Below are 22,431 nucleotides of genomic sequence, written 5' to 3' on the forward strand. Positions count from 1 at the left end.
CCCTTGAGAAGGTGGTAGAGAGCTGCCTTCTTGAACTGCTGCAGCCCTTGGGGTGTAGGTACACCAACAATGCTGTTAGGAAGGCAGTTCCAGGCTTTTGACCCAGTGACAGTGAAGGAAGTGATATAGTTCCAAATCAGAATGGTGTGTGGCTTGGAGGGGAACTTGTAGGTGGTGGTGTTCCCATGCATCTGCTGCCCTTGTCCTTCTAGGTGGTAGAGGTCGTGGGTTTGGAAGGTTCTGTCGAAGGAGCCTTGGCGAGTTGCTGCAGTGCATTTTGTTGAAGACACCCACTGCTGCCACTGTGCAATGGTGGTGAAGGGAGTGAATGTTGAAGGTGGTAGATGGGGTACCAATCAAGCGCGTTGCTCTGTCCTGGATGGTGTCAAGCTTCTTGAGTGTTGTTCAAGCTGCACCCATCCAGACAAATGGAGAGTATGCCATCACACTCCTGACTTGTGCCTTGTAGATGGTGGACAGGCATTGGGGAGTCAGGAAGTGAGTTACTCACCGCAGAATGTATAGCCTCTGACCAGCTCTTGTAGCCACAGCATTTTATGTGGCTGGTCCAATTGGGTTTCTGGTCAATGGTAATGCCTAGGATGTTGATAGTGGGGGATTCAGCAATGGTATTGACATTGAATATCAAGGGGAGATGGTTAGATTCTCTCTTGTTTGAGATGGTCATTACCTGGCACTTGTGTGCCATGAATGTTACTTGCCAGTTATCAGCCCAAGCCTGTCTGTGGCATACTTATGGCACTGGAACAGCATAGCACCAAATTCAAGCAAGGAAACTTGGGCAGAAGTGACTACCATTTCTTGTGTACCTTTAGATTGCATCCCCCCTGAGTTCCCCCAATTATTTGAACCGTTCCCATGATCCACTCAACAAACCCCCACAGGAATCATTTACATACCAGCTTCTGTCACCCAGTGACATTCTAGATGTGAGTTTTTTGTTTTTCTGCCCCATTTGCACCCAGATAAAAGAGGCACTGTAGCTTCCCCCATTACCTGATCCAGGCGCACGTGAGGGGTTTGAGAGCTTTGAAGGGTCACAGAACTTTATTTGCTGATTATTGATTACTGCTAACACATTTTCATTCCTTTTATTTTACAGAACCTGCATTTCATTTTGATCAAGTGTTACTGTCTCATTCAACACAGAATCAGGTATGGATTTCCCCATGAGTTTACTTCTCTAAGTTATTCAAATTATGGAGGATGGAGAACAGCAGCATTTGGTGAGGAGAGTCAAGCAGCATGGTAAAAGACTGCACCCCACAAGATATTACCACACCCTCCCAAAAAATCTATAGGCAGGTCAGGTTCTCTGAGTAGCTGCATGTCAGAAAGGTTCACTCTCCAAAGATGCTAGAGGCCATCTCTGTGACCTTCTGAATGAAGATCTGAAGCTCCATTCATCTGCCAACACTGTTTTCTATTTGTGACGAGGAACGTCACCACTGTCCTCATTTTTTATTTCAGGTTCCTTTCAGGCATCCACAGGGGCTCTCTGCAACATAAGACAAGGAGCAGTAAGGGCACCAAGGAGCAGGATAAGCATGCATATGCCAGTTCACTGACACCCTGTACAGCACAATAACCCACTTCATTATGGGATTGCTGACTTCCCCGAGGTACAAGGGCCAAATCAATGGCACCCATATCACATTGAACACCTTCACCTACGTGGACAGGAAGGGATTCCATTGTATGAATGTGCACATACTTTGTGAGTTCATTCAGAGGATCCTTCATGTCAATTCCCATTATTCAGGAAGCTGCCATAACACATTCATCCTCCACCATTCAGAGCTCCCTCATCTCTTCAGGGAAGAAAATAAAATAACCAGATGGCCACTGGATGATAAGACATACACCCTGGTACATTCGCTATATCCTCACCAGAACTCAGCTCATAATCAGTAACACCAAAAACATTAATCATCTGGTCATTGTATTCACAGCCTTGTTTCCAAATCCCTCCGTGGTCTCTCCGCTCTCTATTGCTGTACTCGCCTTCAGCTCCTTCATCTAATGATGCTTATTGCTTCACAATCTAACCCACCTCAAATGCGCTCACACATCTTTTTCATTATTAAAATTGCCTTCAGGAAGCTTAATTTTCTTTTTCATGCCTCCACTAACTCTTAATTCAGTATAAAGGGTAGGCGGTGGCGTAGTGGTATTATCACTGGACTAGTAACCCAGAGACCCAGGGTATTTCTCTGGGGACATGGGTTCGAATCCCACCACAGCAGAAGGTTGAATTTGAATTTAATTAATAAATCTGGAATTAAAAGCTAGTCTAATGATGGCCATGAAACCATTGTCAATTGTTGTAAAAACCCATCTGGTTCACTAATGTCCTTTAAGGAAGGAAATCTGCTGTCCTTACCTGGTCTGGCCTACATGTGACTCCAGACCCACAGCAATGTGGTTAACTCTCACATGCCCTCTAAAATGGCCTAGCAATCCACTCGGTTGTACCTAATCGCTACGAAGCCAATTAAAAAAAGGAATGAAACCGGACGGACCACCCGGCATCGACCTAGGCACCGGAAACAACAGCAGCAAATCCAGCCCTGTCGACCCTGCAAAGGCCTCCTTACTAACATCTGGGGGCTTGTGCCACAGTTGGGAGAGCTGTCCCACAGACTAGTCAAGCAACAGCCTGACATAATCATACACACGGAATCATACCTTACAGACAATGTCCCAGACACTGCCATCATCATCCCTGGGTATGTCCCACCAGAGGTGGTGGGACAGTGGTATACAGTAGGGAGGGAGTTTCCCTGGGAGTCCTCAACATTGACTCCGGACCCCATGAAGTCTCATAGCATCAGGTCAAACATAGGCAAGGTAACCTTCTACTGATTACCACCTACCGCCCTCCCTCAGCTGATGACTCAGTACTCCACCATGTTGAACACCACTTGGAGGAAGCACTGAGAGTGGCAAGGGCACAAAATGTACTCTGGCTGGGGGACTTAAATGTCCATCACCAATAGTGGCTCGGTAGCACCAGTACTGACCGAGCTAGCCGAGTCCTAAAGGACATAGCTGCTAGGCTGGGTCTGCGGCAGGTGGTGGGGGAACCAACACAAGGGAAAAACATACTTGACCTCGTCCTCACCCATCTGCCTGCTGCAGATGCTTCTGTCCATGACTGTATTGGTAGGAGTGACCACCGCACAGTCCTTGTGGAGATGAAGTCCCACTTCACATTGAGGATACCGTCCGTCATGTTGAGTGGCACTTTCACCGTGCTAAATGGGATAGATTTCGAACAGATCGAGCAATGCAAAACTGGGCATCCATGAGGTGCTGTGGGCCATCAGCAGCAGCAGAATTGTACTCAGCCACAATCTGTAACCTCATGGCCCGGCATATCCCCCACTCTACCATTACCATCAAGCCAGGAGACCAACCCTGGTTCAATGAAAAGTGCAGGAGGGCATGCCAGGAGCAGCACAAAGTATACCTCAAGATGAGGTGTCAACCTGGTGAAGCTACAACACAAGACTATCTACGTGCCAAACTGCGTAAGCAGCATGCGATAGACAGAGCTAAGCGATCCCATAACCGACGGATCAGATCGAAGCTCTGCAGTCTGCCACATCCAGCCGTGAATGGTGGTGGACAATTAAACAACTAACTGGAGGAGGTGGCTCCACAAATATCCCCATCCTCAATGATAGGGGAGCCCATCCTCAATGATGGGGGAGCCCAGCACATCAGTGCGAAAGATAAGGCTGAAGCATTTGCAACAATCTTCAGCCAGAAGTGCCGAGTTGATGATCCATCTCGACCTCCTCCTGAAGTCCCCAGCATCACAGATGCCAGACTTCAGCCAATTCGATTCACTCCGCGTGATATCAAGAAATGACAATATTCCGGCAGTAGTACTGAAGACCTGTGCTCCAGAACTTACCGCACCCCTAGCCAAGCTGTTCCAGTACAGCTACAACACTGGCATCTACCCTGCAATGTGGAAAATTGTCCAGGTATGTCCTGTAGACAAAAAGCAGGACAAGTCCAACCCGGCCAATTACCGCCCCATCAGCCTACTCTCAATCATCAGTAAAGTGATGGAAGGTGTCATCAACAGTGCCATCAAGCGGCACTTGCTTCGCAATAAGCTGCTCAGTGACGCTCAGTTTGGGTTCCGCCAGGGCCACTCAGCTCCTGACCTCATTACAGCCTTGGTTCAAACTTGGACAAAAGAGCTGAACTCAAGAGGTGAGGTGAGAGTGATTGCCCTCGACATCAAGGCAGCATTTGACCGAGTATGGCATCAAGGAGCCCTAGCAAAACTGAGGTCAATGGGAATCAGGGGGAAAACCCTCCACTGGCTGGAGTCATACCTAGCACAAAGGAAGATGGTTGTGGTTGTTGGAGGTCAATCATCTGAGCTCCAGGACATCACTGCAGGAGTTCCTCAGGGTAGTGTCCTGGGCCCAACCATCTTCAGCTGCTTCATCAATGACCTTCCTTCAATCATAAGGTCAGAAGTGGGGATGCTCGCTGATGATTGCATAATATTCAGCACCATTCGTGACTCCTCATATACTGAAGCAGTCCGTGTAGAAATGCAGCAAGATCTGGACAATATACAGGCTTGTGCTGATAAGTGGCAAGTAACATTTGCACCACACAATGACCATCTCCAATAAGAGAGAATCTAACCATCTCCCCTTGACATTCAACAGCATTACCATCGCTGAATCCCCCACTGTCAACATCCTAGGGGCTACCATTGACCAGAAACAGAACTGGAGTAGCCATATAAATACCATGGCTACAAGATCAGGTCAGAGGCTAGGAATCCTGAGGCGAGTAACTCACCTCCTGACTCCCCAAAGCCTGTCCACCATTACAAGGCACAAGTCAGGAGTGTGATGGAATACTCTCCACTTGCCTGGATCGGTGCAGCTCTAACAACACTCAAGAAGCTCGACACCATCCAGGGCAAAGCAGCCCACTTGATTGGCACCCCATCTACAAACATTCACTCCCTCCACCACCGACGCACAGTGGCAGCAGTGTGTACCATCTACAGGATGCACTGCAGCAATGCACCAAGGCTCCTTTGACAGCACCTTCCAAACCCACGACCTCGACCAACTAGAAGGACAAGGACAGAAAATACATGGGAACACCACCACCTGCAAGTTCCCCTCCAAGTCACACACTATCCTGACTTGGAACTATATCGCCGTTCCTTCACTGTCGCTGGGTCAAAATCCTGGAACTCCCTTCCTAACAGCACTGTGGGTGTACTTACCCCAAATGGACTGCAGTGGTTCAAGAAGGCAGCCCACCGCCACCTTCTCAAGGGCAATTAGGGATGGGCAATAATTGCTGGCCTGGCCAGTGTCGCCCACATCCCATGAATGAATAAAAAATAAATAAAGCCAAAGACCATTCAAAACTAGAATATTACTCCCATATCTGGAATGCTGTTCTAACACAGCTGCTAAATTTTTGGATAGGTTACCATATATAAAAGAAAAATTGCCAATTAATAAGGTGATCCTTTTCTCATCTTCAGCTTCCAGCCTATCTCTGCTACAAGTTGTAAGAATTCATCCATTGTAATGCAAGAAGACTAGCAGTTGCATGAACTGCGAGCTTTCTCTCTATTCTGTTGAAAGTAATGCTCCTCTGAAATTACCACTCTTGTTTCTCTAAGCTGCAAATATATATTTCCTTCTTCCTGCATCTTCATCAAAATCAAGACACACCAGATAGGCCAGGAATTTCCTTGGAGAATTGGAGCTGCTCACACTCAGCTGGCATAACATTGCTAGAAGTACAGCATAAACCTGAAAATGGGGTTTCAGCCACATTTCCAGCAAAGTTACGGTGGAGGAGTGGAAGCAGCTATAAGGATATTTCAAGTCATAATCTTGCACACTGACTCATTTCTTACATAGGACTTTAAATCTGTAAAATATTTTACCTCTCCCAGGTTTTTCCTTCCTCTTACGATTGTCAGACTTCAGAAAGAAAGACTTCTATTTTCATAGCATCTTTCACAACCACTGGACATCTCAAAGCACTTTCCAGCCAACAAAGTACTTTTGAAGTGTAGTCGCTAATGTAATGCAGGAAATACAGCAGCCACTACACACATAGCAAACTCCCACAAACAGCAATGTCGTAATGACCAGATAATCTGTCCTTGTGATGTTGATTGAGGGATAAATATTGGCCAGAACACCAGGGATAACTCGGCTACTCTGCTTTGAAAGAGTGCCATGGGATCTTTTACAAGCTGATGGGGTCTCAGTATAGTATCTCATCTGAAAGACTGCACATCCGACAGTGCAGCACTCCCTCAGTACTGTATTGGATTGTCAGCCTTGACTTTTGTGCTCAAGTCCTGGAGTGGGACTTGAACTTGTGACTCAGAGGTAAGAGTGCTACCAACTAAGCCACAGCTGACACACAAATTTTAGTGTGGAGCAACTTAATTACTAATCTCTGATTTATCTTGTGTTCCTTTACTCTTTTGAACATTAGTGCCAGCACTATAGACCTCTCCTCTTTAGTTTTTAAAGAAGTAGACATCAGCTTTGTTTCAGCATTGTAACAGACGTAAACCATACGTATAATAAAAGATAATTAACAGCTGAGCAGCACTTACCACTAAAATGCTTATTTTATAACTGGCCAGTCCTCATAAAGAGTTGTACCTAAAGCAGTATCCTACGTTTTTAATTCAGTTGCTGACTGATCGGCTGTACATTTGCAAGATTTTCTGTTTTTATTTCAGATTTTTTAACATTCATCTTTTCTCATTCCTTTTTCTTTCATATTATTACTGTTCTGTAAACACATACCTCAGGTAAATCAATTTTTGCTCCATTGTCAATACAAATTTTAATTGTCCCAATTTTTCCACCAAGTAAAGCCAAATGAAGAGGGGTATGGAGTCCTTCATCATGATAATTTATATGTTTTTCACGAGAGTTGCCCAGTTCTTCACCTTGAAAGACAAATAATGTGTGATTCACTGTTTGTTTAAAGTAAATAAAGACTAAAAGGCACACTGTCTCTTCAGTCAACAACGTTTTAATTTGTACCAACCTTTCTGAAGTATTATTTCTAATGTCTTCTCTGCACCTGAAAAAGCAGCTTCATGAACAGGAAAACGTCCCAGCCTATTCTGTTTGCATAATAATGCTCCATGCTCCAGCTAAAAAGAGTTAATCAAAGAGCAACTTTAATATAGTTCTAGTAAAAACAGACTTAGTAGGATAACTCTGAGCATTGGGTCAACTCCTATAACTACGAAAACAGTTATTATATACACATTGAGTATGGCATGGAGTTGAAACTGCTCAAAACAATCCTTTTACAACCAGTTTGTGATAACCTATCTTTTAATATGAAACCCAGTTTATAGACCACTGATCATCAGAAAACAAACTAATCATTTTCTGCTATGGTATTCATATTCATGAATCCAATTTGTGTCATAGAGAGTAAGCTAACTAGGGCTTGTCGGAGCATCGTGTCATGATGTCCCCACCTGCCACGAATGAGGCATATTAATTTTCATCATATGAAACATTAATTTCAAACTGTTGCTGGACTGAAGAGATGAATTGTTTAAAGAGATCAGCAGTGGCTGAAAAGAATTGCATTCTAAGAGACAGTTGCTTAGGAAAAGACAATGGAACTGCTCCCTGATCCAATTAACACAAATGGATTTTGATCACCAGACATTGAAGGTGGAACAAGCCAGCATTCCATTCCCCCCACCCCTACACCAATTGCGGGTGTCTGCTAAGATGAAAGGAATCCACAAAAACGTAGGAGATTTTGTTAAAAAAACAACTAGTCATATGATTAACCTGCTGGCCAAGGGTTTTTGAATTGTGCTCACAGGGCAGTTTGAAGACAACAGAGAAGGAAGGTCTCTCTCTCCCTGGCCCTCTCTCCCTCATGAATTTCCAAATCCACTGAAGCCACGTAAACCTCGCGAGAGAAGACTCCCACATCGAAACAAGTTTGAAAGTGTGCACTGGGCCCCAACGAAACAGCAAGATTTAACTGCAATCAAAGACACTACATCGAACTCAAAGGACAGTAAATGAACCCCAACTATTGCTTCAAACTTTTCCTCTTTATTCTTACTCCTTTTCTGTCTCTATCTGCGTGTATGTTTATCACGTATGCATGCTAGCATGGTTGCGTAATGTATTCATAGTAGTTTTAACTGAATTGGAGTTTTAAGTTGAAGAAACTTACACCTTTCCTGTTTAAATCTAAGAAAACCTGTCTGGTTGATTTCTTTGCCTTACATTTGGAGAGCAGTGAACAAGGATTCACTGAGGGGGGAGAGCTAAAAACACAATGTTTTAAAAATTAAACCCTGTTACTGTCAAACCAGGCAAAGGCTGAGAGGGAACCCCTAAACCCCTTTCTCACCTGTTTGTAACAGAAATTTGGGGGCTAGCATCCAGGATTCAACCCACAGACAAATGAGGAAATTGGAAGTGGGAAATCAAATTGATCCCAATCAAAAAGAGAAAAGATTTCAATGTAGGTTTTCTTGTGGTTGTGTGTGCTAGAATACCAACATGTCAGCAACTGAAGTCAGTAACTCCCTAAGCCAGGGTGAAGTAACTTGGGATAAGTTAAAAGCACTGTCTATGGAAGAGTGGAGAAAAATTGCTGAGCAGTGTGGGATCACTGTCCGTGCCAAGGCGAGAAAGTCTGAACTCCTAAGACTAGTGACCAACCATTTTTCTCTTGAATCTGAAGAAGCAGAAACATAGAACATAGAACAGTACAGCACAGTACAGGCTCTTCGGCCCACGATGTTGTGCCGACCCTTTAACCTACTCTAAGATCAAACTACCTACATACCCTTCATTCTACTATCATCCATGTACTATACAAGAGTCGCTTAAATGTCCCTAATGTATCTGCTTCTACAACCACCGCTGGCAGTGCATTCCATGCACCCACCACTCTCTGTGTAAAGAACCTATCTCTGACATCTCCCCGAAACCTTCCTCCAATCACCTTAAAATTATGCCCCCTGGTGATAGCCCTTTCCACCCTGGGAAAAAGTCTCTGGCTATCCACTCTATCTATGCCTCTCATCATCTTGTACACCTCCATTAAATCACCTCTCATCCTTCTTCGCTTCAATGAGAAAAGCCCTAGCTCCCTCAACCTTTCTTCATAAGACATGCCTTCCAGTCCAGGCAGCATCCTGGTAAATCTCCTCTGCACCCTCTCGAAAGCTTCCACATCCTTCCTATAATGAGGCGACCAGAACTGAATACAATATTCCAAGTGTGGTCTAACCAGGGCTTTATAGAGCTGCAGCATAACCTTGCGGCTCTTAAACTCAATCCTCCTGTTAATGAAAGCCAACACCCCATACGCCTTCTTAACAACCCTATCAACTTGGGTGGCAACTTTGAGGGATCTATGGACGTGGACCCCAAGATCCCTCTGTTCCTCCACACTGCCAAGAATCCTGTCTTTAAGCTTGTATTCTGCATTCAAATTCGACCTTCCAAAATGAATCACTTCACACTTTTCCAGGTTGAACTCCATCTGCCACTTCTCAGCCCAGCTCTGCATCCTGTCAATGTCCCGTTGCAACCTACAACAGCCCTCCACACTATCCACAACTCCAGCAACCTTTGTGTCATCGGCAAACTTACTACCCAGCCTTCCACTTCCTCATCCAAGTCATTTATAAAAATCACAAAGAGCAGAGGTCCCAGAACAGATCCCTGCGGAACACTACTGGTCACCGAGGTCCAGGCTGAATACTTTCCATCTACTACCACCCTCTGTCTTCGATGGGACAGCCAATTCTGTATCCAGACAGCCACATTTCCCTGTATCCCATGCCTCCTTACTTTCTGAATGAGCCTACCATGGGGAACCTTATCAAACGCCTTGCTAAAATCCATATACACCACATCCACTGCTCTTCCTTCATCAATGTGTTTTGTCACATCCTCAAAGAATTCAATAAGGCTTGTAAGGCATGACCTGCCCCTCACAAAGCCATGCTGACTATCTCTAATCAAACTATGCTTTTCCGAATAATCATAAATCCTGTCTCTCAGAATCCTCTCCAATAATTTGCCCACTACCGACGTAAGACTGACTGGTCTGTAATTCCCAGGGTTATCCCTATTCCCTTTCTTGAACAAGGGAATAACATTTGCCACCCTCCAATCATCTGGTACTACTCCAGTGGACAGTGAGGACGCAAAGATCATCGCCAAAGGCGCGGTAATCTCTTCCCTCGCTTCCCATAATAACCTTGGGTATATCCCGTCTGGCCCCGGGGACTTATCTATCCTCATGTCTTTCAAAATTTCCAGCACATCCTCCTTCTTAACATCAACCTGTTCGAGCATATCAGCCTGTTTCACGCTGTCCTCACAAACGTCCAGGTCCCTCTCACTAGTGAATACTGAAGCAAAGTATTCATTAAGGACCTCCCCTACCTCCTCCAACTCCAGGCACAAGTTCCTTCCACTATCCCTGATCAGCCCTACCCTCATTCTGGCCATCCTCTTGTTCCTCACACAAGTGTAGAACGCCTTGGGATTTTCCTTAATCCTACCCGCCAAGACTTTTTCATGTCCCCTTCTAGCTCTCCTAAGTCCATTCTTCAGTTCCTTCCTGGCTATCTTGTAACCCACTAGAGCCCTGTCTGATCCTTGCTTCCTCAACCTTAAGTAAGCTTCCTTCTTCCTCTTAACTAGCTGTTCCACATCTCTTGTCATCCAAGGTTCCTTCACCCTTCCATCCCTTCCTTGCCTCATCGGGACAAACCTATCCAGCAGTCGCAGCAAGTGCTCCCTAAACAAGCTCCACATTTCTGTCGTGCATTTCCCTGAGAACATCTGTTCCCAATTTAAGCTCCCCAGTTCCTGCCTAATCGCATTGTAATTCCCCCTCCCCCAATTAAATATTTTCCCATCCCGTCTGCTCCTATCCCTCTCCATGACTATAGTAAAGGTCAGGGAGTTGTGATCACTATCACCGAAATGCTCTCCCACCGAGAGATCTGCCACCTGGCCTGGTTCGTTGCCAAGCACCAAATCCAATATAGCCTCCCCTCTAGTCGGCCTATCTACATATTGAGTCAGGCAACCTTCCTGGACACACCTGACAAAATCTGCTCCATCCAAACTATTTGCACTAAGGAGGTTCCAATCAATATTAGGGAAGTTGAAGTCACCCATGACAACAACCCTGTTACTTCTGCACCTTTCCAAAATCTGCCTCCCAATCTGTTCCTCCGTGTCTCTGTTGCTATTGGGGGGTCCATAGAAAACTCCCGATAAAGTGACTGCTCCTTTCCTGTTTCTGACTTCCACCCATAATGACTCAGTAGACAAACCCTCCTCGACGACCTCCCTTTCTGCAGCTGTGATACTATCCCTGATTAGCAATGCCACTCCCCCACCTCTTTTACCTCCCTCCCTATTCCTTTTGAAACATCTAAACCCCGGAACATCCAACATCCATTCCTGCTCCTGTGATATCCAAGTCTCAGTAATGGCCACAACATCGTAGCTCCAAGTACTGATCCATGCTCTAAGTTCATCACCCTTATTCCTGACACTCCTTGCTTTAAAATAGACACACTTCAACCCATCATACTGGCTGCAACTTTGCCCTGTCAACTGTCTAACCTTCCTCACAGACTCTCTGCACTCTGTATCTGCCTGTTCAACAGCTACCCCATCCACTGATCCGTAGCTCCGCTTCCCATCCCCCTGCCAAACTAGTTTAAACCCTCCTGAAGAGCTCTAGCAAACCTCCCGCCCAGGATATTGGTGCCCCTCCAGTTCAGATGCAACCCGTCCTTCTTGTACAGATCCCACCTTCCCCAGAAGGTATCCCAATGATCCACATATTTGAAGCCCTCCCTCCTACACCAGCTCTGTAGCCACGTGTTCAGCTGCACTCGCTCTCTGTTTCTAGCCTCACTAGCACGTGGCACGTAATCCTGAGATTACTACTCTGCTCGTCCTGCCTTTTAGCTTCCAACCTAACACCCTATATTCGCTTTTCAGGTCCTCATCCCTTTTCCTAGCTATGTCATTGGTACCGATGTGTACCACGACTTCTGGCTGCTCCCCCTCCCCCTTAAGCATCCCGTAGACTCGATCCGAGACATTCCTGACCCTGGCACCTGGGAGGCAACATACCATCCGGGAGTCTCGTTCGTGACCACAGAATCTCCTGTCTGTTCCTCTAAACATTGAATCTCCTATCACTATCGCTCACCAGGGTTAGAAATAGACTATGACAGGGTATTGTTAGCAAAGACAAAATTTGAACAGAGTAAACTTGAATTAGAAGAAAGGGAAAGAGAGAGAGGCAGGAGAAAGAAAAAGAGTGAGGGGAGAGAGAGAAAGAACCTTCCAGAAGGAATGTGAAGAAAAAGAGAGACAGGAGAGAGAGAAAAAGAGAGCCTTCCAGAAGGAATGCAAAGAGAGAGAGCTGAGATGGTTTGAGTTAACTAGGGGGCGACAGAGTAATCCCAGTGAAAGCATGGCCAATATGGAGGATCATAATTCAGGGCTGAGTGCAGAATTGTTAAAATTTTCCCAATTGATGACAAAATTCAATGAAGGAGACGTGGAAACAATTTTGTATCTTTTGAAAACCTTGCAAGTCAGTTAAAGTGGCTAGTTGAGGCTTGGACTCTCCTGCTACAAAGCAAGCTAATATGAAAAGTCCATGAGGTTGATTCCATGTTGCCAGATGAGAGTTCATCAAATTATGAACTGACAAAAAATGCTAACCTCGGGGTATATGAGTTAGTACTGGAAGCCTATCGCCAAAAGTTTAGAACACTCAAGAAGCAAGCTAATCAAACTTACCCGGAGTTTGAGAGAAGCAGCTGGCTTTTGACCAGTCGCTGAGGGCTCTTAAAGTGCAGCCCAGCTATGAAAATCTCAGAGAGGTAATTTTGCTAGAGGAATTTAAAAACTCTCTCCCAGTCTCCATAAAGACCCATGTAGAGGAACAGAAAGTTTATAGAGCCCGGCAAGCCAGTTTTGGCTGATGAGTTTGCTCTGATTTATAAGTTGGTTTCCCAGGGGAAACCTTTCCTAGTCACCACACAAATCCGAAAAGGGCAAAGGGTGGGAAGGTGATAGAAGCCCAAGCAGCCCTGGGAGGGAAAGAAAAGCAGGAGACACAGGGGCCCCTCCTCCAGCCAGAAAGGAAGGTGCTGTAAGTAGGAGTGAGACCCGAGACCTGTGTGCTTCTATTAAAATAAAGCAGGGCATCGAAGAGCTGACTGCTGGAAACGAAAGGGAGAACCTATCGGGTTAATCAGGGCACACCTGCTCAGTGAAGGAGAAAGGACCCTGATGGAAAACACAGCTGAACAAGCTGTGGCTTTAACTGCAGTAATAGTAAGACCCAGGAAGTCTACTGCTGCAAGTGCAGAAAAATGTAATAGGATTCCTGAAGGTTATCAGGGTTTTGTGTCTGAAGGGAGAGTTACCCCATGCCCCTCCAGTGCAGCAAGGAAGCCCACAGTAATCCTCAGGGACACAGGGGCCACTAGATCCCTTTTACTGTAAAAAGGCCTGACCTTCCCCACTCCTCCCCCACCCCCCACCCCACCGGAGAGTGCAGTAAATACCAGAATGGTGGTGAATGGAGGGCAGAGTACACCTGTAGCTTTACGTTGGGTGTACTTGAAGTGCGACCTAGTTTCAGGACCGGTGACTGTAGGGATTGTCCCCAGTTTTCCTCTGGACGGGGTTGCCCTGCTCCTAGGTAATGATCTGGTGGGGGCGAAGGTGGTAGCTTCCCCAGTAGAGAAAGACAGACCGCAGGAGGTCAGAGAGACAGGGCAGTGGCAGGAGATGGTCCCCTGCAGTTTCCTTGAATGCGTAGTGAATGGGGCCATGATCAAACCAGTTCCCCCAGATGACCATGTGGTCTGCCTGTCTGAGGCTTTCTTTGGAAAGTTGGAAGACCCGGGAACGAATTAAATGAATCTTCTCTAGCTGAGGCTCAGTGAACCGACCCAGTAGCAAGAGAGTTAGCACAGGCTGCCCAGTGTAAAACTGAAGCAGAGGGAGTGCCTGACTGCTACTATTTAGACCTGAGAGCAAAGAGTGGACAGTAGTTCACCAGTTAGTGGTGCCGCAGAAGTATCGGAGAGAAATATTAAGAATGGCCCACAAGACTATAGTGGCTCAACATGTTGGTATACAAAAAACCAAACTGGCCAAAACTCCACAAAGATTTAGTGGAGTACTGTAGGAGTTGCCACATGTGCCAGGGGAGGGGAAACCCCAACCTACAATGAAATCTGCACCCCTAAGTCCTGTATTGGTATTTGGAGGACCCTCCAGCAGAGGGCTGTTGAACCGTAAGGTACCCCTGCCAAGAACAAAAGGGGACAGGCAGGCACAAGGCAGGCAAAAGGTTAGAAAGGGAAGCGGAAAAAGGGACCAAGAGGACAGGTTAAAGGGGATCCGAGAAGAATCCCAAATGGAAACCCCTACTGTCCGGTCAACCAACTGCGAAATGTTTGAAAAGTTAGACCCCCATATCCTCCTATGTAAATGCAGACACCAGAAGTATCCCACCAGAGTTGTTCACAGCATTTACAGGAATCTGCAGAGACAAAGAAAGTCCTCAAGAGGGCAGAGAAATCATGAGGGTGATGCCTCACCAAGTCAAAGTACCGCAGGGGAGTACAGTAGAATCTGGGCAAACATCTGCAAGTAGGAGTCAACCAAGTGGACTCCATGCAGCTCATTTATGTTTCATCAGACAACATAAAAGAACTCATTGTATGGTGGCAGTTCATTACAGCAACTTCAAGGTGTTGGGCATGCGCAGATTAGCGGGGAAGTGCTGAAGTTTCAGTCTGTCACTCAGGATTCTGAAACTGGTTGTGTTGTGGCTCCTCCCAGAACCAGCAATCATGAAATCAGCAAGAATTTCAACTTTCCCACTCCCACATCGCTGCTAGAAAATCCAGAAAAAGTTAGACTTTGTTCAATCAGGTGTAACTGGGTTTTTAACAACAATGTGATTAATAAAATTTGATGAACAAAAGAACTGGCTCTGAATTTTGTTTTTATATTTGTGCAGTGCTGGTTAATGGTTAATTAGTAGATTTTTTTGGTTAAATTTTTTAAAGATTTTTTTTACAAGTTTTTTCATAATGCATGTTCCAATCTTTACTTTGCTCGACAGAAACATTTTCAGAAGTGATTTTATTTTAGTGCTTTTAGTTTTCTGTTTCTGTGTCTGTGACAATCCTTTAATGTGATTGGCTACTTGGACAGCCTGATGCTATCACTCCAGCTCCATGTTGCAAATTCCCAGTTAAGAACATTGCAAACAGTTGCAGGACCACTGCACAGTGATAGAGGTGAAATTCTCATCAGAGATTGCTGGATCTCGCACCGAGACTTACTGTCAGGTCAGCGGTGAGCATCGATATGCCGACTGCTCTCTTCTCATTTTGTACTTCCATTCATTCTTTTTATAAACTACCAGAGTAAACCACAATCCTTTTTACAGATAGGGCACTAATCTGTTGTATTCTTTGAGAGCTATACAGTTGGAATGAGCACTTTTTAAACAAGTTGTAAACATGCCTTCTTTGTGGATCATCCTGTCACATAAGAATGTAAAAAAAGAATGAAAGGAAATCTGAAATAAGAAAAAGAAAGCAATCAACCTATCAACTCTGTCAGCAATAACATGATTTTCCTAAAATATAATAAATGTATATTCATTAAATGATTACTGTATTTTAACACTGGATTCCACAAAAGAAAGTCTGCAAGCTGGAAGAGCAATTATATTCTGTAGCTCCCAGGTCAGATCTACTGTTGTTTCAGGAGCAAGCCTCCCTGCAAATATTTTCACTCTACTAAATCTCTGACCACTAAGCTGATTAAATTAGTAACAAACATGAATACACTGAGGTAAGTTTCAGGAAAAGAAGAAATAATTTATATAGTGCCATTCATGACTTCAAGATCTTCCAAATGCTTAGTGCCAATGAAGTACTTTTGAAGTGTAATTGCTGTTGGAATGTAAGAAATGCAGCAGCCAGTTTGCGCACAGCAATGTGGTAATGACCAGATAATCTGTTTTAGTGATGTTGATTGAGGAATAAATATTGGATCAGGCACTAGTGATAGCTCCCATGTTCTTCTTCAAAATAGTGCCATGGGATCTTTTATGTCCATCTATGAGAACATATGGGGTCTCAGTTTAATGACTTATCCCAAAGACAGATCCTCCAACAGTGCAGTACTCCCTCAGTGATGCACTGGAGTGTTAGTCTAGATATTTGCCCTCAAAGCTCTGGAATGGGAGAGGGCACAGATTTAAGGTAATTGGCAAAAGAAGCAATGGTGACATGAGGAAAAACTTTTTTACACAGCAAGTGTTTGGGATCTGGAATGCACTGCCTGAGAGTGTGATGGAGGCAGGTTCAATCAAGGCATTCGAGAGGGAATTGGATTATGATCTGAAAAGGAAGAATGTATAGGGCTAGGGGAGCAGTCGGGGGAGTGGCACTAAATAAATTGCTCCTTCGGAGAGCTGGCACAGACACGACGAGCCAAATGTCCTCCTTCTGTGCTGTAACCATGCGATGATTCCATGGCCAGGATTTTATCCTGGTGACGGGGGTCTCGGCATCCAGAAAAAGCAACGTCCAGAATCCCGCATCGCCTTTTTGTTCAGGTACTGTGCTTTTTAATGAGGGATACACTGTGCTTTTTAACAAGGGACACACTGTCCCCTGCCCCCGGAGCCAGAAAGCAACCTGCACGTTTTTTGTGCCATGTTTCCCGTGCGGTGATAGGGCCGCATGTCACTAGGCTAATCATGGCAGCAGCTGGACAAAGCCCCTAATTGGGCATTAATTAGGCCGTCTCGCCCCAGACTTAATTTTAGCAGAGGCAGAAAGGTGGCAGGGTCCCACCATGGGGGAGAGCATAACATTTCCCCCTATGATTCAATGATTGAACCTACAACCTGAGAGGCAAGAGAGCTACCCATGGAGTAATGGCTGACAAGTGTATGTGACACATTGGCTGGAATTTTCCCAGGCCAATTAGAGCAAGTTTGTAGGTGGGGAGGAGGGGCTGCAAAATGGGACCGCGTTTGGCCAGAAGTGTAACATTTTGACATCAATTCTGGATTTGGGAAGCCATGGAGGCCCCCCTGCACATCTCAGGGATGGATCCTTGGAGTCAAAAGCTACTCACTGAAGACATAGCTGCTCACACCTGTGAGGAACCCACACATGGATGCAGAGCAGAGGTACAACACCTGCCAAAGGTCATCGAGCAGGCCATTGGGCTTCTGAAGATGTGATTCAGGTACCTAGACTGATTTAATGGACCCCTTCAGTATGCCTCAGCAAGGGTCGCATGTATCATGGTGGTCTGCTGTGCTCCCCACAACCTGGCACTGCAGAGGGAAGTATTAAATAATGAGGACGTTGCTGATCATGATGCCTCCTCTGATGATGAGGATGTGGAGCCAGCTGACCATGCAATGGAAGATGAGGGACCTCTTGGACCACAAGCAAGGTGCAGTGAGATATGGGCAAGAGAGGCTCAGGACCCTTAATACACAGCCAGTTTCTGTGACTCTTTTGCCCTCTGGTAAAGATTGCAATAAAGCCTTATCTTTCATCAGTCTTGCTGTCACCCCCTTCATTTTGCACTTCATAGCCCAGCACCCAGGTGGCCCAGTGCACAATGGCATGGCTGAGGAGCTGAACAGACAGGCCTTCATCCATTGTTTCAAGCCCATTGAGGGTGTAAATGAGATCTCACAGGGCAGCAAGAATTGGAATGAGACACAGCAACAATGAAGGAAAGATTTATTGAGCTCCACAACAGAAAAGAGGTGTAACATTTACATATTATAATCACTTGTGAACCCCAAATGCAGCTAGGCACTCTACTTAACTCTCTCACGAGCACTCCTATGAGGTGTTACCCTGCACTTGCAGCTGATTGTACTTAGGATGATCTTGACGGCCATCCTTTGGCTGCCTGAGGCCTGGAGGACCCGGCACAGGTGCAGAGGTGCAGGACCCTCCTCTGTCATCGTGGCTGCTCAAGGTGCTGGTGTCACTGGTGGAGGGGCTGAGGAGCCACTGTCCACACCAGGAGCCCCCAGAAGCAGAAGTCAGCCATTCCTCCTCCCTCGCAAGGCACACTTGTATCTCCCTGCTAAACTGGGAAGGTCGAGGACCTGGTGGAGAATCCAGGTGCACCTTCCCCCTCTCACCTCACCACTGCATTGAGCTCCTGGATAAGGCGATGACATGCAGGGCTGCACGCATCTCCGACACCCACGGAGTGATCTGGCTCTCCATGATGGTTGCCAATAACTCAGTAGAGGATTGCAAGCGCACACCTATCAGAGACATGGCATTACTCATGACCTGGCTGGACTCCTCCATCATCCGTGTATGAGTGTGCATAGCCTCTGGCATTTCTGCCAGAACTTCCTCACCTCTCACTGCAGCTGCAGCAGTTGCCGTGTTACAACTGACTCCAAAGGTATGCCATCAGTCTGGGGCTCAGCATGGGCCTGGCCTCCTACAATCCTCCGACTGTCAATGGTCTCAGCTGTCACAACTTCCATCAGCTGCTCGGGCGCATCTGTGATGTGCTCACCAGCTTGTGATCCCTGAATTTAATCATGGACGCATTCGCACCGATATGAGAGTATCTGCGCTAGTGCAGGGGAATGATGTGATGTTGTACCTTCTGAGGGTCCCGCCGCCTCCTCAGAGGTGACCGGCTGGCCCCCAGTCTCTGGAGCTCCACGTGGCTCACCTTGACCCCAAACTGCATGAGAGAACAGAAACATACAACAGCTAAGGGCTTCCCATTTCCTCATCCCAACTATGCTTGCTGTAGAGCTTCATGTGTCCAACGGTGGTCACATGTGCAATAAGCCAATGTGTGCCAGAAGCACCTGCACTCGTTCTCTCATCCTCTTGGGTTGGCACTCCTGTCTTGCCATCAGCAGTCGCACAGCCACCCTGATGGCCTGCTGTCTCTAAGATCTCCTCTTCCATGGGGGTCAGGATGTGAAGGTACGGCACCCCTCTGCCGGTCTTGGCCCTCTCTTTGTTGTTGTGCGCCATCTTCTCTTGCAGGCACAAGAGGGAAGACTGTCAGTTTCACCAAGGAGACAAGAACAACACCTATGCTGCTGGGGGCCCAGTGGCCCGTGATGGGGCACATGAATGTCACCTTCATACGGCCACTTTCGAGGGAGCTTGTAGGGGCCGTCATGACCTTAGCCCTTAGCACAAAATTGAGCCTGTTAGCTCAATATGGCATGATTATGTACCTGGAATGCCTCACTTTCAGTGTGATGTTGGAAAAATCATAAGATTTGATCTGGAAGTTTCTATAACATGTCCATATATCAAGCAAATATTGGTTGTCTGACAAACTGGCCCTTGGAGAAAACTACTTATAATGTAGTTCCCACTTCCAAAACAGATGCTAAGCATCTAAATGAGTATATCTTTGAGACAAAATGTTAAAGAATAATTATAACAGGTTATACTTGATAGATATACAGTAAGACTAAATAATAAAAATAGAATAGAAAGACAACAAAAGAAAGGAGAAATCAGAAGAAAAGTAAATTGGTTAATTTTGTTCATTTTTAATGTAAAATTACATCTTAAGCACTCATTTTATTTGCATAGGGCTAATAAACTGTAAGAAAGCCACGCTTACAATTTTGCAGCTATTTTATAACAATGGCTTTGTCGAGTAGGATTTTTTGGTCTCCCTTTTAATTCCATGAAATGCTGGGAGCGGGTGGGTCCAATAGCACAGGGAAACCCGAAAGTAAGTGCAGCACATCTATCAGTGGCTTTTTAATTTGGTCCCCTCATTATCATTTTACTTCTAGATTTCCCGCCCAATCAGCAGCAGCAGACATGATGTGGACCCACATAAAGTGATCTGAACTCCAATATTAAAAGGTACACTCCAAAGATGCAGCTTGAAGGTGGCGGGAACCAAAAGGAAGCAAGTACAATACAGGCAAATGTTGCTCTTCATTTCAGTGACGGCTCCCCGGAGCTGTGAGTAGTAGAAGAAGAGATATTCTTCCCTATCAACAGGAGGAAGAAGCCTCACTCCAAAATTCAGAGCAGAAAATGCTTTAATGTCCTAAGCCAGCCAGGAAAGGTAAGTACAGTTGCACATTACAGAGGATGATACCAGGGTGGGAAACTATTGTTATTAGGGGAGTCTTGAGATAATTGCACTATTTCCACTGAAGCAAAGAAAGCTAAGGCAAGTTTTAATGAAGGGCTTTATTTTAGAAGTTATAAAGCTTTCTGATAGGATGAGTAGGGAAGGATTACGTCCTCTGGTTTGAGTATCAGTGACAAGAGGTCATCAATTTATAATAGTCACTAAAAGAGGAAGGAGATTAGGAAAGATTTCTCTAGGCAAAGAGCTATAGCAGTGAATACATTGCCACAGGGAGTAGTCGTTGCAGAGACCATAGATCATTTTAAAAGAAAAGTGGATCAATCTTTGAATCAGAAGAAAATACAGGTATATGAGGAAGAAGCAGAGCAGTGAGAATAGTTTTAAATTGATCCAACAAAGAGCCTGGTAGTCATGTATAGTTTTAGGCACCATATTATAGAAAAGATATAAAAGCAATGGATATGGTAAAGCATGGAATTACTAGCATATTACCAGGTAGAAGGGGCTCACAGAGAAACTTGAAAAGTCAGAGGTTTTTGTACTAGAGAGGTGAAAGTAAATGGGGACCTGATAGAATCCTTCAAGATTATGAAGAATCATGATAGTTTGTGCGATCAGTTTCACTGGTAGAAAAAATTGTCACAAATTTTAGTTAATCTCAAAAATCTGTGCAGAGAATTGTTACGAGCAGGTGAGAAAGGGTCTAGGGTTCTCTCAAGCTTCACCTGGTCTTACCGTAACAGGGTTTAATTTTAAACACAGTTTTTTTTAGCTCCCCCTTAGTGAATTCTTGTTCACTAACTTCCAATTATAAGGCAAAGAAACTAGCCAAACAGGTTTCCTCAGGTTGAAAGAAAAACTTAAATTCTAATTCCGTTAATGCCTATGGATATGTGTGTGCCCACGCTAGCATGCATATGTGATACACACATGCAGATAGAGACAGAAAATAGCGGAAGAAATAAAGTGGAAAAGTTTGAGGCAATATCTGAAGATGGTTTTGGTTACTGTTCTTCGAGATTGCTGTAAAGTCCTTGATTGTAGATAGGTCTTGCTTTTCATTGGGGCCCAGTATTCTTCTTAAACCTTGTTCGATGTAGGAGACTTTAGTCTCTTTGAGTTCATATGTCCTCAGTGGGTCCAGAGGCTTGTGAGAAAGAGATGGGAGCAGACAGGAGAGGTCTTCTCACTCCAGGAGCAAACAGTCTTTTTCAGTTCAAACTCTTTGTACAATTCAGAAAAAACCCAGGTTTCCAAGCAGGTTAATCATGTGACTGGTCTGACCACATATGTTTGTAGATTCTCTTGTCTTATCCGACCCTGGAATGTCTCTTCTTACATACAATACCTGGTGCTCAAAGTCCATAGTGGGTTAAATTAGAGCAGGGAATAGCCCCTTTGTCCCTCCAAGCATTGTCTGTTAGCATGCAAATGTTTTTTCCAGCCATGACTGATCTGTTTAACAAGTCATTTCCTCGCTCCAGCAAGTTTAAAATCAATGTTCATATGACAAAATTAATATGCCTCATTCTTGGCAGGTTGGGGGGTCTGTATGACAGAATCATTAGAATGTAGAATTCCCAGACATAATTCACTAGTGAAGCAGAGTCCATAAATTAATTTAAAAAATCATTACTTGCTTGAAAAGGAGGAATATTAAAATATACCGGAATTGAGCAGGAGAGTAGGAACTAGACTAGATAGCTCATTTGGAGAAAATCACAGGACCAAACTTCACAGGCCAGGTAGCATGTTTCTGTGCTGTAATGTTCTAATAAAGAACCAATTTTAACTCCCACAGGAAGCTGGCAGTAACAAGGAAGTCTTCATTGGAAGCCAGGCAAATTTTACCTGCTGGTTCTTGTTTAATGCCACCAGTCAGCTGCTCACCCATTTCAAGCAGGAAGTGGCAGTTGTCTGGATGGGAGAGGATTGGCCACCTGCTGGCAACAAGGTAAGTCTGAGATGGAAGATGTTGTGTGGTCGCATAGCTGGGGAGGGTCAGCATCGCAGAGGTCCAGACTTTCCCCGTGAGGTCTGGAGGAACACTGCTGCTTTACCTGGTCAGGCTGTCGTGGCAGGTGCCCCACTCTGGATTGGGTTAAAATATCACTGGGGTCTCATGTACATTATCCCTAATTTTTATTAA

The 22,431-nt window shown here is 45.2% G+C and overlaps 1 protein-coding gene across 1 annotated transcript in view; it reads right to left on the reverse strand.

The window, feature by feature from the left end:
- Window positions 1–22,431, reverse strand: part of trpa1b (transient receptor potential cation channel, subfamily A, member 1b) — a 182,105-nt gene that overhangs the window by 138,551 nt on the left and 21,123 nt on the right. The window contains exons 5-6 of the mRNA XM_068032656.1: window positions 7,105–7,213; window positions 6,858–7,003 (exon numbers count right to left, since the gene is read on the reverse strand). Of these exons, the coding sequence (XP_067888757.1) occupies window positions 6,858–7,003; window positions 7,105–7,213 (255 nt within the window). The remainder of the gene's footprint in view (window positions 1–6,857; window positions 7,004–7,104; window positions 7,214–22,431) is intronic.

The sequence above is a fragment of the Heterodontus francisci genome, chromosome 5, assembly GCF_036365525.1.
Source record: "Heterodontus francisci isolate sHetFra1 chromosome 5, sHetFra1.hap1, whole genome shotgun sequence".
Classification (NCBI taxonomy): Eukaryota; Metazoa; Chordata; class Chondrichthyes; order Heterodontiformes; family Heterodontidae; genus Heterodontus; species Heterodontus francisci.